This window comes from Oryctolagus cuniculus, chromosome 18 (genome assembly GCF_964237555.1).
Source record: "Oryctolagus cuniculus chromosome 18, mOryCun1.1, whole genome shotgun sequence".
Taxonomy (NCBI): domain Eukaryota; kingdom Metazoa; phylum Chordata; class Mammalia; order Lagomorpha; family Leporidae; genus Oryctolagus; species Oryctolagus cuniculus.
In genome coordinates, this window is record NC_091449.1 from 49,691,981 (window position 1) to 49,709,287 (window position 17,307).

A 17,307-nucleotide genomic window follows, 5' to 3' on the forward strand; every position below is an offset into this window, starting at 1 on the left:
GGATGGAAGGAAGGGCAGTTTAAGCAAAAGGAAGAGCAGATGTTGCCCCAGGGAGGCAGGCTGTTGGTGCTGGAGCCGGTCTGGTCAGATGTAGGAGAGCAAGTGGCCAGGGGAGGCTTGAGAGACAGCAGGGGTCAGGTTATGACGACCGTGAACATGGAAATAAGGAAGTTAAGCCCCCCACTTCCTGAAAAGAACCACTTGTTGGGAACAGACAGCTGTGGGAGATACCCCAGGAAGAGAGGAGAGAGAGGGGGCAAGCAGGAAGGGCATCCTGCCAATGTCTCCTGGACCCACACGTTAATAATTGCCCGAAGTAAGGAGAAAATGAGCACCCCAACCCCACTTCCCCCTAGGAAGCAGACAAGGGAGGGGCCCCGTTTGACAGCAGTGACGTGAGGATGGATGCACTGCTGGGTGAGGGTTGGGGCACACCCTGGGACACACCGATGGGAAACAGATAAGGAGGCTTTCCCAGCTCATCCCGTTTCTGCTGTCACATTTCCTTCCCCTGTTGGACAGGTGAAATATAGGGGACCATAAAACGCACCCAGGGAACGTGGGACAGGTGAGAGTTCGCTGGGGGAAGTGGGATGGAATGCACATTCTCAGGCCCAATCCCAGAGCTGCTGAATCAGAAAGTCTGGTGTGAAGCCCAGTAAAGTCTGTTTGTTTGCTTGTTTTTAAAGATTTATTTTATTTATTTGAAAGAGTTACAGAAAGAGGTAGAGACAGAGAGAGTGGGGTCTTCCATCTGCTGGTTCACTCCCCAGATGGCCACAACAGCCGGAGCTGCACCTGCAATGGCCAGAGCTGAACCAATCTGAAGCCAGGAGCCTCTTCTGGATCTCCCACATGGGTTTAGGGGTCCAAGCACTTGGGCCATCCTCCGTTGCTTTCCCAGGTACGTTAGCAGGGAGTGCTATTGGAAGTGGAGCAGCCGGGACTCAAACCGGCACCCGTATGGGATGCTGGCGCTGCAGACTGGGGCTTTAACCCCCTGCGCCACAGTGCCAGCACCAGCACCAGCCCTAGCCCAGGAAAGTTTTAATAAGCCCTCCAGCTCCAGGTTTTTTTTTTTTTTTAATCAATTTATTTATTTGAAAGAATGACAGCGAAAGGAGAGGGTGATCTGCTGACTTACTCCCCAAATACCTGCAACAGCCCGGGCTGAGCCAGGCCAAAGCCAAGAGCTGGGAGCTTGATCCGAGTCCCCATGTAGGTGGCCGGGACTCATTATCATCTGCCTCCTAGGCACATTAGCAGGAAGCCGGATCAGAAGCAGAGGCAGGACTGAAACCCAGATCCTCCAATATGGATGTGGGCATCCCAAGCAGTGGCTTAACCCATGGTACCATAACGCTCACCCTGCATCCAGAGGATTCTGATGCATGTTCAGGCTTGAAAACCATGGACCTAGGCCAGTTTCCCCCTGAGCGCGTGGCAAAACAGAGCCCTCTTAGCACAGTATCACTCCCATTTACTGAGCACTGGATGTGCATCACCTCTTATGCTCATAACCACCCGATACAGTCAGGAGTGTAACACCCTATTTTAAAGGTTTATTTTATTTATTTGAAAGACAGAGTTACAGAGAGAGGTAGAGACAGAGAGAGAGGTCTTCCATCTGCTGGTTCACTCCCCAGATGGCCACAACAGCCGGAGCTGCACCGATCTGAAGCCAGAAGCCAGGAGTTTCTTCCGGGTGCAGGGGTCCAAGGACTTGGGCCATCTTCTACTGCTTTCCCAGGCCACAGCAGAGAGCTGGATTGGAAGAGGAACAGCCGGGACTAGAACTGGCGTCCATATGGGATGCTGGCACTTCAGGCCAGACATTTAACTCGCTGCGCCACAGTGCTGGCCCCAGTCACACCCCATTTTAGACAGCTGAGTCTTGGAGAGAAGTGAAGAAGTACCAAAAATCAAAAGGTGGTTGGAGCTTAGAAACAAATACCCCAACAAGTCTGGCTGGATCCCAGCCCATTTCTGTCATTTCATCCATTCTTTAGTCTCAGCCAGAGGAGACTGGATCTTTGGGCTCTCAGGCAGTTTGAGGAAGCATCAGTTAGTGGGAAGACCAGCCAGGAAGAATAGTCACAACCCAGGTCAGCCTCCCAGGCCCTGACCTCTAACCTTCCCTGCCTGTCCTGGCCTATGCTAGCCCTTCTCACCCTGGTGCTGCTCAGTGGCCAGTCTCTCTCTCTCTCTCTCTCTCTCTCTCTCTCTCTCTCTCTCTCTCTCTCCTCTCTAAAATATTTATTTATTTGAAAGGCAAGTTGCAGAGGGAAAAGGAGAAACAGAGAGAAAGAGAGATCTTCCATCTGTGGCTTCTCTCCTTAAACAGCAGCAATGGCCAGGGCTGAGCCAGGCCAAAGGCAGGAGCCTGGAACTCCGCCCAGATCTGCCACGTGGGTGGCAGGGGTCCAAGCACTTGGGGCATCTTCTGTTGCTTTCCCAAGCACCTTAGCAGAGAGCTGGATCAGAAGTGGAGCAACTGGCACTTGAACTTGTTTTCATGTGGGATACTAGCCTTGCAGGTGGCTGCTTAACCCCCTGTACCACAATGCTGGCCCTTCATTGGCCAATCTCTTGCCTCTCTCCCAACCCCAGCCCCCACCATGCTCTCTGAGGCAGTGGGGGTCTATAATGTTCACAATTGTATCAACCATGCCTGGCCCAGCACTCAACATGTAATAAGACTTCAACAAATGCTTGTTAAACAAAAGGCTAAAGTTTTGAAAGTGCTTCCACCAGACTTTCTGCATTTTAAAATTCATTACAGGGGCCAGTACTGTGGCGTAGTGGGTAAAGCTGCCGCATGCAGTGCTGGCATCCCATATGGGTGCCGGTTCAAGTCCCAGCTGCTCTACTTCCAATCCAGCTCTCTGTTAAGGCCTGGGAAAGCAGTAGAAGATGGCCCTCAAGTCCTTGGGCCCCTGCACTTGCGTGGGAGACCTGGAAGAAGCTCCTGACTTCTGGCTTCGGATTGGCACAGCTCCAGCTGTTGTGGCCAACTGGGGAATGAACCAGTGGATGGAAGACTTCTCTCTCTCTCTCTCTTCCTCTCTCTCTCTCTGCCTCTCCTCCTTTCTCTGTGTAACTCTTTCAAATAAATAAATAAATATTTTTTAAAAAATTCATTACAGTGAGGTAGGGGTGTGTGTGTGTGTGTGTGTGTAGTGATTTGGCAATTTATCCCTAGGAAATCATTAGGCACACACAAATAAGTATAAATAATGGTTTACATAGTGAACCCTGGAAATAGCATGTTTGCCAGAGTGATGTGTGAACAGTTAAGTGTCAGGTTCTCCAAGGCTGACGAAGCTGGGACATGCCTTCCATTGAGTGTTAGGTGAAAGAGACTGGTCACAAAGCCACGCGTGTGGTCCCAGCTGTGTGTTAAGCACATAAAGGCCTGGAGGTGTGGCCACTAAAACATTCATAGTGACAATCCTTGGGTACTGGTGCGACCAGCGATTTTGATTTTATTCTATATGTTTTCCTGATTCTTCCAAATTTCCTGCAATGAATAGATGTTGCTATTATAATTGAGAAAGGAGCGTTTGAGGTTTAAAATGTGCCCGACCAGCTAAGGAAAAGGAAAAGAGCAGAGGTCTGAGGGTCTCAGGAGTGCCTCCTTGGTACCAGGAGTCAGAGACATCACTACCTGACCATCCCATTAGCCAACTGGATTCTCTATGCCCATCCTACAGTTACAAAAATAGCTCCGACTTACACAGGTCACACAGCCAATGATGCTGGGAGCCAGGCCCAGATCTATCTAAGTCCACAGCCCAGGCTCATTCCAGCCCACTCACATGCACACCTACTCACGAATACTGCATTGAAAATGTTAAAAATATAAGGAGCAGACATTTGGTGCAGCAATGAAGACGCTGCTTGGGATGCCCACATCCCATATCAAAGTGCCGGGGCTTGAGTCCTGGCTCTGTTTCCAATTCCAGCTTCCTGCTGATGCACACCTGGGAGGCAGCAGGTGATGGCTCAGACAATTGGGTCCCTGCTTCCTATGTTGAAACCCAGGTTGAGTTCCAGGCTCTTGGTTTCAGCCTAGCCCATCCCCAGTTCTTGCAGGCATTTGGAGAATGAACCAGATGGAAGATCTCTCTCCCTCTCTCTCTCTTTCTCTTTCTCTTTCTCTCTCTCTCCCTTCCTTCCAAATAAAGTGCAATTTGCAACTTTAAAAATACAAGGGACAGTGCTTTAGTCTGGCCCACCAGCCCTGCACGTAAACCACAGTAAGAAGGAGGCTGTTGGTGCAGCATTGTACATCTGTTGTTTCCACTGATGTGCGTGGGAACTCCCGTGAGATGGGCAGGACAGGATCAATCCCCTTATCACTGCGTCGTGGAGCAAATACACAGTATCTCGGAGAAGGGAAGTGAGACCTGGCCAAGGCTGACGAGTGAGGCGTGGCACCGCACACTGCCCATGCTCTCACCTTGCCCTTCAGCATGGACCCCACCTGCCCGTGCTTCCCTCTCCCACAAACAGCCAAAGCCAGGAGCCACTGACGCCAGTGAGGCCAAAGAGTAAACTCTCAAGCAGAGAAATCAATTCCACTTGGAAGACGCCACATAACTGGGACGGAAGGCGCCTGAATGGGGGCAGAGGCTCCGCCAAGTTGACCTGAGTGGGCAGCCAGGGCAATGGAGGCATCAGCAGAGAAGGGCAGACCCCGCGGGCTCCCCTCCCCTGCTTGAGTTCCCAGCACCCAGAGAAAACTACTGACACAGGGTGCAGGGAAGGGAGACCTGAGTCACTTTGTATTTGGCTGTTAAAGAGGTGACAGAGCAGCTCCTAGTTCTTTCAAAAGGAGCAAAGGCCTGGTCAGTGAGCCTGTCCTTCACACCCCCGTGCTGTGTGCTCCCCACCCTTCCAGTCTCTGCTGTCTTCCCTGGAAGGAATCAGCCTCCCTGGCTTCCCCTGAGTCCTTCCAGAGAGGACTTGCATATGCATATATGCAAATAAGAATCACATTCAAAACCCACCTCCCCCGCTTCCCATGATTTTAGACAATGTTGCACGAGGAACCCAGCGGTCCTGGATTCTTCTCATCCTTGCTCTGTCACTGTGCACCCTCAAGCCCATCTCTCAACCTCTCTGAGCCTTGCTTTTCTCATCCGTATAATGGGGTGAAAATCCACCCAGAGTTGCTGTGTGGCAGAAGCTGGATGCAAAGCCATGTGAGGAATCCCAATCTATTTTTTAAGTGCAATGAATAGACATGGAGCGGGCCTGGGTGGCTGTGAGGGGGAGTTTGGGAGTTGGTCCCTAAGTGGGGGTGGTTCCTCTTGGAGGCAAAGAGGCTGCAAGCTTCACCCAGAAGCAAGCTTTCATTTGATTTCATTTTTTAAATCTGTAGATGACGTTCTGACTTGGAGACCTGGGGCCTAGGAAGTGTTGGATGCTCTGTCACATGCTTGTCATGGAAGCCAACCCCTGTGTCTCTGTCATGGGTTCCCCGTCCCTATCCCTCCCCCCACCAAGATGAGATTTACACCCAGGACGCCTTCCTGTTCCTGTTTCAGAGAGCGGCATCCTGACGGGGCCAGACTGACAGTCACTGACGCTGGCCCAGCCAACTGGTTGTCAGTCTGCACAGCTATGCCCGGGGAACTGGGGTTCAGGGCCTGGGAGAGAGAAACGGAGACAGACCCCGAGACGTGGGGAAGGCAGGCAGACGGGATGCAGATTTCTGCACAAGGTCAGCCAAGAGCAGGGACTGAAGCCATGTCCCCTGGACAAGGCCTGACCAGCAGGCATTCTACTAAGGCTCCTGGGCTCCTGTCGGGAGGCCTGGGCCCTGACGTCTTTCCATCTACTCATCTGTCTGTCTTCCCCAAACTGCCTGCTGAGGCCTAGCCAGAGACAAACCCCATCCTTGGCACGAGGCCACATGCTACGATGAATCAGATCGGGCCGGCAGGAGCCAGTGGGTGGAAGACAGAGGACACACCAGGTGGAGGGCACAGCAAGGACCAGGGCTGGTGGGTGGGAAAATGTTTGGCCAATGCAGGCAGTGAGGTTGCATGAAGGGTAGAAGGCCTGAGCTTGCAGCAAGTGTGCTGATGGTCCCGGAGAGGAGGCCACACAGCAGGCTACACAGGGACAGAGTCCCTGAAGGGTGGAGGAAGCAGCAGAGAGGAGAGGGAGGGTGGGGGGCAGGGCCTCCGACTTGCTTCCATGGCGAGACCAGCTGGTTCTGTGGCTCTGTCTGTCAATGACGTGCCCATGGTTGATGCTGCTTCTCCCCACCCCACTCTGGGCTCTGGTTCCAACCAATCCAAGGGCTTAGATAGCCCTGTCTTGTCCCCTCTCTTATCCCAGGGCTCCCACACCCACAGCCCTCACCCTTGCTCCTGGCACCCCTGGGAAGGAGTAAAGGCCACAGGGTCTGGAGGAGACAAGATGGGGATGGAGCCCACACAGTCCCTGGCTGGATGGCCCTGGGCAAGTTACTGTACCTCTCTGGGTCTCCATCCCCTGCTCTGTCAAATGGAGCTACCAGAAACACTCAACCTCATAGGGCAGTGGAGAGCACAGACCCCCAGGCAAGACCCCCAAGCTTGGCCCAGCACCTGCCACAGCTCCAGCTCTGCACCCCTGATGGTCAGGGCAGTTCGTGGTTTAAAGGGGACTTCCAACTCCGGAGGACTCAGGACCCAGAGCTCGGTCCCCCGTGGTGGCACTGATGGCTCTGGGACTAGCCTGGGAGGGGGATGCGATGTGGGGAAACTGGGAAGCAGGGCAGCCCTCAGCCTGAGTGGGTCCTGGATCGCAGGAGCCGCACACGTGCCGAGGGAAAGGAGGGAGAGTCATCCGACCCAGGCGGGGCAGGGAGATGCCAGGAGAGGTTTAGCTTCACCGGACCCCGGGCAACTGGACTTGGGGCTCGACGGACCTGTAGATGGACGGGGGGCGGGGCAGGGCCGGCCTCTCTCGCCCTGCTGGGGGGCGGGGGGCGGGTTCCCCGGGAACCGCTCCTCCCGCCCGCCGCCGCTTTAAGAGGCTGCTCCGCTGCAGCGAGCGGGGCCTGAGCCGCAGCCCTCGCCAGCGGACCGAGCCGAGCGGACAGGTGCACGGCTGCGGGGACAGCAGCGGTATGACCGGCCACCACGGCTGGGGCTACGGCCAGGACGACGGTAGGCGCAGAACCGGGCCGGCCCCTGCCCAACTGGACCAGCGCCCAGCCGGGTTTCCCGAACCCTCAGCCCTCCACGCACCCGGCGAGACTGGAACCCCTCTCCCGTCCGGCGCCCGGAACCTGGCCCCCCTGCCTGGCTGCAGTCCTGGTTCCCCTGCGCCCAGTGCAAACTCTGCGCTGCGCCCAGGCGGGCCCCACGGCCAGCGGGGATCCGGCGACGGAACGCGTCCTGCCGCTTCCTCCGCGCAGCCCTTAACTGCCGAGGTCGCTTGGTCCCGGGTCCCGACACTCACTCACCCGAGGCGTGCGCAGCGCGTGGAGGGGGCCCAGGGCAGCGGCGGCCGGTGTTGGCGTGTGTGTGTGTGGGGGGGGGGGGGGTCGGTGGAGTCGGGTGCGCGAATGTCTGTGCGGGGAGCGCGCACGGCGTGTGTGCGGGATCTCCGGGGAGCTGGGCTCCGCGTGGGCAAGGGCGCGGGGTCCCCGGGAGTTCCCTCGCAGAAGTGTCCGAGCTGCTGTGTGCGCTGGGAAGAGAAGAAAGGGAGTGTCTGAGGGCGCACGCACGGGGCTGAGTATCTTCAAGGAGCCGGGGGTTGCGCTCACTCGGGTGTGAGGTGGGGGAGCTGTGACCCTCACCAGCTTCCTGGACCCACCGAGAAGAGAGCGCCTCCATTCTGCCTCAGTTTCCCGAGGATTCAGGGGAAGCGAGAAAAGGCAGAAGGTGAGAGCCTGATGGCTTGAGTGTGGGTCTGGCGCAGGTCAGACCCCTTGGGGGCTGTTTCTTATCCAGCAGGGTGGGGTGATGGGTAAGGGCTTCCCCATCTCCCTGAGATGAACACTGGGGACCCAAGATCCAGGCTGTTGGGAGGACTCAGGGCAGGGCAGGTGGGGGTGGGGAGAAGAGGAAGTGCTGGTGGGAGGAACAGCCCCCCAGCCCCACTTCTCCAGTGAGAGACTGCAACTTTGTGCTGGGGCAGGGGTCCTGGAGGGCGGTCTAGGGGCCCAGGAAGTTGCAATGGAGCAGAAGAAGTCAGGGAGGTGCTGTGGAGTCTCTGGCCTTTCCCAGGACCCCAAGGACAAAGGAGTTGGGGTGAGGGGGTCCTGGAGCTGGACTTGCAAAAGCCGGAAAGAGGCACTCAGGAAAAGGCACCAGGGAAGAACAGAGGCAGAGGCAGAGGAGAGAAGGGGCGGGCTGACAGCACCCATATTTCCATCTTCCCCCCTGCTCCAGCACCCAACCCACTTTTGGGAGCTTACCCCGGGCCCAGAGTCCCCCTTGTCCCGCCCACCAGCTCCGAGCATCCAGTGCGCTGCCTGCTACCCTCCAGCAGCTGCCCCTGCCCCCGCCAGACCTGGGTCACCTAGGCTAGGGGCAATGAGGAAGGGACAGACAGAGGACAGAGGTGGCGGCATGCAGCAGCACTCACAGGACTTCAAAAATAACCCAGTGGGGCCGGGCCGCGATTCTGAGTCATCCACTGGGGACACAGCTCTGTCGGCACCTGCTGCTGTTTTCTCGGGAAAACTTAAGAAGCCAAAAAGGGGTAGAAGCACCAGCCGGCAGTGGCTCTAAAAATAGGCAGCATCTCAGGATGTTCCCCGGGGAGATGCTGAGCCTCTCGGCTGCAGATGGAGCCTCTGGGAGGCAGGTGGTGGGTGCCCGTGGGTGTACATGCAGGTGTGTGTGTGTGTGTGTGTGTGTGTGAGAGAGAGAGAGAGAGAGAGAGAGAGAGAGAGAGAGAGAGAACATGGGTATGTGTTCTACTGTGGCCCCTTCATGCAAACTTGGGATTCCAAAGGGGGGCCTTTGGGTGTGAGAGGGCATACATGTGTGTCAGGTGTAGTCAGCAGGGCTGCGTATGCTCGGACACATGCATGTTCTGCGCCTGGCCGCTGGGGGCCTGGTGAGCCCAGGTCACCATGCACATGTTTGTGCCCATGGAAGATCTCTGTGCACTTGTACGCACATGCCTGAGGATGGCAGCGGGGGGGGGGGGAACACAAGCAAATACCATGTGTTTAAACCAGTGCAAAGTGTGTGTGTGTGTGTGTTCATTTGCACATGTGCATGGTGTGCCCACAGGTCCTTCGTCTGTGAAATGGGCATGGTGCTGGTTTCTAATTCCCAAGGTGCAGGAAGAGGCTACACACACCCTAGGGTCAGGGCAGAGATTTTCGATACCTGGGGGCCTCCCTGAGTGTGTGTTGGGAGGTTGGCACTGAGGAGACCCTCCCTCCCTAAGCCTGGTTGCTGTGTTACGTTCCCTGCCATGCATTGCCTCTCTGGGTCTCCTGCCAGCACTGGGAGGTGAGTTTTAGCAAGGCCATTTCACAGACAAAGAAACAGAGGCCGAGAGGGGAAGCGGCAGAGCTTGGATTGGAACTCCAGGAGGTGCAGCTCCGAAGCGAGGCTGCCCTCTGAGCGGACACCAGGGAGACAACGTCCCAGGGGTCCTCCGCCTGCAGGCCTGCGACTCCGGCTGGCCTGAGTCCTTGCCTCTCCCTACTGCAGGCCCCTCGCATTGGCACAAGCTGTATCCCATTGCCCAGGGAGACCGCCAGTCCCCCATCAACATCGTCTCCAGCCAGGCTGTATACTCACCCGGCCTGCAGCCGCTGGAGCTCTCCTATGAGGCCTGCACGTCCCTCAGTATTGCCAATAACGGCCACTCTGTCCAAGTGGACTTCAATGACAGCGACGACCGAACCGGTGAGTGGCCCCCGCCAAAGCCTGGTGCCTGTCCCTGCTAGGGCCCTAGTTGGGGAGTTTCAGAAGGGGCTGCATGCCGTGATGGGGAAGAAAAGCTCCATCTCTCATTGGCCTTGGTCCCCTTACCCATCAAACGGAGCAAAGGTCTAAGGGGCGCTCATTTACCCCTCTTAAGGACCCACCTCTCAGATGGACAGACTGAGGCCTGATGAGCAGGCAGGGCAGAGATTTCTCTTTCCAACTCACCCGCGCCCTCAAGGTCCCAGGCATCTTGTGCCAGAGATAGGCTGTTGGGAACTCGTGGAAGTGCCCTGGGGCTAGAGTCCAGGTTCTTTCATCATAAATTTCTAGACAGTGGCCTCAGGGGTGCTCTGTAGTAAGGGATTTTTTTTTAACTTTTATTTAATGAATATAGATTTCCAAAGTATAGCTTACGGACTACACTGGCATCCCCCACCCCACCGATGACTTCCCCCCGACCCGCAACCCTCCTCCTTCCCACTCTCTTTCCCCTTCCATTCTTATCAAGATTCATTTTCAATTTTCTATATATACAGAAGATCAGTTTAGTATACATTAAGTAAACATTCAACAGTTTACACCCACATAGAAACACAAAGTGAAATATACTGTTTGAGTACTCGTTATAGCATTAAATCTCAATGTACAGCACATTAAGGACAGAGATCCTACATGAGGAGTAAGTGCACAGTGACTCCTGTTGTTGACTTTACAAATTGACACTCCTGTTTATGGCATCAGTAATCTCCCTGTGCTCCAGTCATGAGTTTCCAAGGCTATGGAAGCCTTTTGAGTTCACCGACTCTTATCCTATTTAGACAAGGTCATAGTCAAAGTGGAGGTTCTCTCCTCCTTTCAGAGAAAGGTACCTCCTTCTTTGAAGACCTGTTTGTAGTAAGGGATTTTACAGCTGGGCCTTTGCAGGGAACAGGGTAGAGTGGGACAAGGAGGCAACCTGCTACTTTCTCAGGTGGGGAAGTGATTGCTTCTTTGCCCCTCCCAGAAAACGCTCAAGAGACTGAGAGTTTCAAAAAGAAAATCAAAAGGCAGAGGAGAGGAAGGAAGATGTACCTTTCAAATAAAGAGTTCTGAGCTCCCTGGCAGGCTAGGAAAAAAGGGGGAAAGGATCAGTTACAGTTCCGGCTGCAGGAGGAAGTCTAGCACATTGTCAGGGTAGAGAGAGCATTTCCTGGCACCGAATTCTAGGAAAAGCCTCTCGTGCAGAGCTTTGAGGAGGGACACGGGGCTCTGGATGACCCTCAGCGGCAGATTAATAAGTTTTGTGTGCCCGTTCCTTGTAACTGCTTCCACGGGGGCTCTGCGGGTTCAGTGAAGGCTGCCGAGCTGGGGGGGGGGGGGGATGCGGTGCAGGGAGAACTCAGGATGGTGCCTGTGGATCACCGATCCAGGTCTCACAGTCAGGCCTGGGCTGGGGCTCCATCCCTGCTAACGCCCAGCTGCAGGGGTCAGGGCGCTGGAGGAAGGAGGGGTGAGACAGCCGGGCTCTGCCACTCACCCACTGTGCGTTGCTCTGGAGGTCAAACAGATTGATGCCCTCTGAGACCCAGACACACAATGACTGGCAGAGCCCTCCCTGGTCAGGACAGGACAGAGGCGAAGGGACCAAGCTCAAGGGGTTGGAGAAGGGGTTCCCTCTCTGGGAGACCACAGTGTGAGGTCCCAAATGGTGCATGCTCAGGGGAGTGGGCCCGCCCAGAGGCCTGCCAGAGAGCTCAGCCTTCAGGCCAGGCTGTCCCTGCCCCCTGGGAATGAGGTAGCCTGGTTGGTGCCCCGCCCACAGCCACCACCCTCAGACTCCCTTGTCCGCCTCACCAATGCCCTGGGGAGGCCTGCTCTCAGATACAGCAGGACAGCGAGGAGGGCCTCTGGACTGTCCTGTCCTCCCCCTCCCAAGTGGCCTGCAGAGGGCCAAGGCCCTGCCCTGGGCACCCTCGCCAGGGCCTTGTGGAACTGTAAGCCTGGGCGGCCACCTGATCCGGGGGCTCACTTTCCGTCCCGGCCAGGGCTGCCGCCACTGCCAGATCCCTTTCAGCTGGAAATTCTATCAGTGCTAGGAGGCCTTTGTGTGGCTGCGGCTCGCTGGGTATCAAGGTGAGAAAGTCACAAAACCAGTACAAGAGGCACCGCCCCCCAAGAGGCCATTTGTAGGGGGCACATGGCCCTGGAGGCACCTGAGCCTGGCCTGTAGGGTGGGGATCCTCAGGAGCTGACCTTCTCTGGGGTGACCCAGGAGGCAGCATGGCCAGCTGATGGGGAGCCTGGGCTCTGGATATAGGAGATGCTGGCCCATACCCTAGCTCAGGGCCTTGCTATGTGACGTTGGGCAAATGCCTTGCCCTCTCTGTGCCTCAGTTTCCTCCTTTAAAAAATAGAGAGGGGAGCAGGCTCTGTCGCTCATGAACTACTGTGATAACTAAGCAGAATAATCCTCCCATGCAGCCCTGAGACATCGCTCCGGATGCCGAGGCCCCAGGTTAGAAGGGACAAGGGCTGCAGAGGCAGGAGGGCCCAGCTTCCCTGGGGAGGCTGGCAACCATGGGGAGAGTGGCCAGAGGGAGACCTCGACTCCGTCAGACCCAGACCCCTCGGTCACCCGCAGGTTGTCCCAATGTCTGCCCTGGCCCAGCTTAAGGACCTGAGGGGCTCATGGGGACTGACCCCAGCCCAGGCAGCCCACCCAACTTTCCAAATGGAAAATACATCCCCACCCTGGGCTGCCACACTGAGCCGTGAGAGTCCTTTCAGCCAACTGCTATGCACCCACTTCTGCCCGCAGTGGTGACGGGGGGCCCCCTGGAAGGGCCCTACCGCCTCAAGCAGTTCCACTTCCACTGGGGCAAGAGGCGCGATGCAGGCTCGGAGCACACCGTGGACGGCAAGTCGTTCCCCAGCGAGGTGAGGGCCCAGGGGCTAGGGGTGCCTGGTGCAGGGCCCCGGAAAGGAGGGGAGCACCCAGGGGCCTTTGGGAGACCCCCCAGTCTGCACAGGGTCTTCCTCCTGAGCCCCCCACGCCCTGCAGCCGCTTTCAAGAGCTGAGCCTGGCCGCTTCTCCCGAGCTGTTCTCTCCGCCAGGAAGGCCTCTCCTCCAGGCTCCCATTTGCGAGCCCTCTCCTTACTCTTTGAACCCAACTGCAGGTGCTACTTCCTTGCTTCCTGGGGGGAGGGGGGAAGAAGGTATCACCCTAGACTTCTGTCATCTATAATTCAAAGCCTGTTCATGCGAGGGCAGGGCCTCAGCCAGAGTGCCCTCTGGGTCTCCTGGGACTCCCGGAAGGGTGGGCACAGAGCTGGGTGGGTGCCTCTGGGCCTCCAGTGTCCCAAGCCTTGGACGTTAGAGGTCCTTCCTCCAGGAGAGGGAGTGAAGAAGGCCTGGCTCAGAGCTCCCACTGCCTCTCGGAGGCGCTGAGCACGGGCTCAGCCTGGCCCCTGTGCCCCTGCAGCTGCACCTGGTGCACTGGAACGCCAGGAAGTACAGCACTTTTGGGGAGGCAGCCTCAGCCCCGGATGGCCTCGCTGTGGTTGGTGTTTTCTTGGAGGTGAGCGATGGGTCCCCTGGAGCCCCATCACCCCAGGTTCTGGGACAAGTGGATGCAGGGCTCACACCACCCTCTCCCTTACAGACGGGGAATGAGCACCCCAGCATGAACCGCCTGACAGATGCGCTCTACATGGTTCGGTTCAAGGTGAGACTTAGCGGGGGTCCCTGCCCTGGATCCACTGAAGTCTGATGGGATGGGGGGAAGAGGCGGAGTCCCAGAATGGGTCCATCCACTCCTTGGTTCTGGCAGCAAGCCCATGCTTAGGCCATGGGTGAGGGTCAGCTCCTGCGTGAACCTGCACCTGCCTCCTCTTCGTCAGTGTCAGCAGCCCCTTTGGGTGCCCAGCGTGCACCCAGTTGGGTCAAGGCTGGATAAGGTGCTTGACATTGATGTGGTGGGACAGGTGGCACCACTGCAGGCAGCTGATGGCCCGAGAGACATCATGGTGGCCAAAGAGCTCCAGGAAGCCACAGCTTTTACACACAAGCAGGTGTGCACAGAGGGCCGAGCCCAGGTGGGGAGATGGCGCCTGGGATCACAGACATTTGCCCGCAATTTGCATCAGTGGGTCAAGGAGACACCAGAATCCTGCTGACAGAAGCAGGTGGGGAAGCTGCTGCTGAGAGGTCCCTGCTGATTGCTGGTTCCCCCGCCCCAGGGCACCAAGGCCCAGTTCAGTTGCTTCAACCCCAAGTGCCTCCTGCCCTCCAGCCGGCACTACTGGACCTACCCAGGCTCCCTGACCACACCCCCGCTCAGCGAGAGTGTCACCTGGATTGTGCTCCGGGAGCCCATCAGCATCTCTGAGAGGCAGGTGAGTCCCCCGGGACCCCCGGGGCAGGGGTACAGTACTCAGGGCCCCTCCCAGCCGGGCAACTCTCCCCGCTCCCAGCAACCCACCAGCCTGGGATCCCAGCCGCGAGGCCTCCGTCTCCTGCCGATAAACAGATGGACTTGGCTGGGAGTTAGCTTGATTTCTGGTCGTAAGGACCTAGACACAGGCTGGGAGGAAGATGCTGGAAACTGGGGCAGGTGTCTGTGTGAGAGAGGCCTCAGCTGCACAGGGTTGGAGCCAGAAGAGGATGGAGCGGGAGGATGGAGGGGTAGAACTAGTTGGACAGAACGTGCCGGAGCGTGAGCCTGGGGTCACGGGGTACCACAGCGCCCCCTTCTTCCCTGAGCACCCCTTCTGCCTTCTCAAGATGGAGAAGTTCCGGAGCCTCCTTTTTACCTCGGAGGACGATGAGAGGGTCCACATGGTGAACAACTTCCGGCCGCCACAGCCACTCAGGGGCCGTGTGGTCAAGGCCTCCTTCCGGGCCTGAGCTGCCCACCTGCCCAGCCGGCCACGAGGGCACCATCTTCCCAAGGGCTTCCACATCAGCAGACACCAAACCACGCGAGTCTCCCTGCTTGGGGAGTGCCGTGGACTCCGTCCGCCAGCCCGGGAGCCTTCCGGGTGGGCCCCTCCAGACGGGGGTGGGGGGCCCTTCAGCTGCCCCGGGGACCGGAAGGACAGGAGCTGAACAGGGCCCAAGTCCGGGGCTACCTCTGCTCTCCAAGACCCCAAGGCCCCTGGAAGCTCCTCTTGTCCTCCGCGCTGGCGGTGGCAACAGCCCCAGCCCGAGCCCACACTGTGACACACGAGACCGAGCGCCCTGAGGCAGGCAGTGGGCACTGCCAGACTCAAGCAATAACCAGAGGCGGGCAGAGCTGCCCTCTCGCCATTACCTCTTCTGCAGGCTCCGCCATTACACGCACCTCACTGCCGGGCCATTGCAGTCAGTACCCCGCCTGCCGGAGGCGAGGTGGCCTTCTCTCTCCAGGCACCTGCTGCCACAGGCAGCCCTGGCTACAGCTTATGTACTATCACCCTTCGTCCCCACCCAGCCACCAAAGCCACCGACCTGACCATCCATCCATGAGTTCATCAATAAATTCCTAGACCCATGCACCAGTGCTAATGTGCGTCTGTGCTTTATCAAGGAGCCACAAGTGGTGGGTCAAGCGTACCGTGTCCTGGGCAAGTGAGGGTTACGCAAGGGGCAGGGCAGGGGCTATATGAGCAGGGGAAAGGGGGAGCCTACCGTGTGGTGAGAAATGAAATTCTGGGGCCTGCAGTGTGGCGCAGTGGGTTAAGCTTGCAATGCAGGACATCCCATTTCAAAATGGAGTCTTGGCTGCTCTGCTTCTGATCCAGCTCCCTGCTAATGGGCCTCGGCAAGCAGCGGAAGATGGCCCAAGTGCTTGGGGCCCTGACACCCATATGGGAGACCCGGATAGGGTTCTGGGCTTCTGGCTTTGGTCTGGCCCAGCTCCTGCTCTTATAGATGTTTGGGGAGTGAACCAGTGGATGAAAGATACCCACCTCTCTCTCTCTCTCTCTCTCTCTCTCTGCCAATCTGCCTTTGAAACAAACTTTAAAATGTTTTTAAAAAGAAGAAGAAGAAAGCAATGAAATTCTGAGACAGAGAGAACAGATGTTTGAGGCGGGGGAAAGCAGGTGTGCAGGCTCAGAGGTGAGGGAGAGCCCAGTGTGGTCACAGAGCTGCAGAGGATGGTGGGGCTGCTGGATCCCAGAGGTGGAGTCTGGGGCTCTCTCCCAGGCTAGTGGGGAGCCATCGAGGGTTTATAGAGAGAGGGGGCAGGGCCAGGTGTGTGAATGGGGAAGATCCTTGTGCAGTGTGGGTGGGCAGATGGGAGTGCAAAGAAGAGGAAGTGATGGCCAGTGTCTAGGAGGGAGGGGACAAGGAGGTGGAGGTGGGGGCAGGGGGCTGGGTGAGAGAGATTTAGCAGGTGGGACCCAGGCGATGGCATTTGGCTGTCCATGTGACAGGAGTCCAGGGCGTGTACCTGGGCAGAGAGTGGGGCCTCCACAAGGACCGAGGACCCTGGGGAATGGCTGACCACTTGGACACAAAGCGGTTGTAGGGCTCTGGAAGAAAAATTTAAGGAGGCACATACTTTTAGGCCCCGACCCTCGGCCTCCTTAAGTGTGTGCCCTATGCATTGTTCTTGCTTCCCTGTAATCACAGCCCAAGTCCAGAGGACTCCCAGAGGCAAGGCCACCTGGTGGCCAGGATGCCCAGGGGGCTGAGGAAGGGGGGGGGGACTGGGGTGAGAATGTTTGAGCCCCGCTGTGAAAGAGGAAGGGGCCCCGAGGTGGGGGTGGGGAGATGGGCAAGGGGCGGAGCTGCAGGGCTAGGAGGGGCTGTGGCACCTGTCATCTGCTCCCCAGAGCACAGTTCCCGCTGTTGTCTCTGTACCTGGGCACTCCCTGGCCGTAGAACTCTAGGGAATCTGTGGGCCTTGGACCCCTGGCTTTGAGCTCAGGGAGGCAGTGAAGGGGGGAATGTTGATTCCCCTCTGTTGAATCCCCTCTGGCCTCTGTGCTCAGGGCGAACCTTCCGCAGAGTGGGCATGGAGGGAGGCTGGGAGGGACAGGGCCCCTTAGCAAGGGCTGTGCCAACAACCTAGGGCCCAGCACAGCTGTGCTCCTGCAGGCCCCCAGGGCCTGGCCTAGGGGCCATCTGATCCCTCGAGTTTCAGGAGCCCTGTCTGGAGGACAGTGTTTGCTCAGCTTGGGGGCAGGCAGCAGTGGCAGCAGTGACCCCACGTGGGAAAGGTGCCCATTGAGGCAAAGGGCCTGGGGCAGATGGCCAGCTCTCCAGAGCTGTCATTGCTCCCATTTTACAGATTAGGATGATGAGGCTCAGGGAGGGTGAGCAGGCAAGTGGCAGAACAGGATTCAAACTTGGATCTGTCTGCAAACTCCGACTTTACACCAGAGCAACCGGGCCCAAGGGAGGGAGGGATGGCTACGGTGGTGGCCACCTGGAGTTGGTAAAAAG

General features: G+C 57.4%; 1 protein-coding gene across 1 annotated transcript; it reads left to right on the plus strand.

Annotated features, from left to right (window-relative positions):
- The first annotated feature begins 6,997 nt into the window (after positions 1-6,997).
- Positions 6,998-14,903, plus strand: CA7 (carbonic anhydrase 7). Its single transcript, XM_008257396.4, has 7 exons — positions 6,998-7,166; positions 9,678-9,875; positions 12,694-12,812; positions 13,358-13,453; positions 13,538-13,600; positions 14,115-14,270; positions 14,659-14,903. Exons 1-7 carry the CDS (start codon positions 7,127-7,129, stop codon positions 14,779-14,781), a joined length of 795 nt encoding a protein of 264 aa, XP_008255618.1. The 5' UTR covers positions 6,998-7,126; the 3' UTR covers positions 14,782-14,903.
- Positions 14,904-17,307: the final 2,404 nt, after the last annotated feature.

Bases quoted from the DNA above. Each gene is read 5' to 3' on its own strand.
- CA7 (XM_008257396.4), top strand. From the start codon at position 7,127: ATGACCGGCCACCACGGCTGGGGCTACGGCCAGGACGACG. The intron at 12,813-13,357 runs GTGAGGGCCCAG...GTGCCCCTGCAG, and splicing joins GCAAGTCGTTCCCCAGCGAG to CTGCACCTGGTGCACTGGAA. The intron at 13,601-14,114 runs GTGAGACTTAGC...CCCCCGCCCCAG, and splicing joins TCTACATGGTTCGGTTCAAG to GGCACCAAGGCCCAGTTCAG.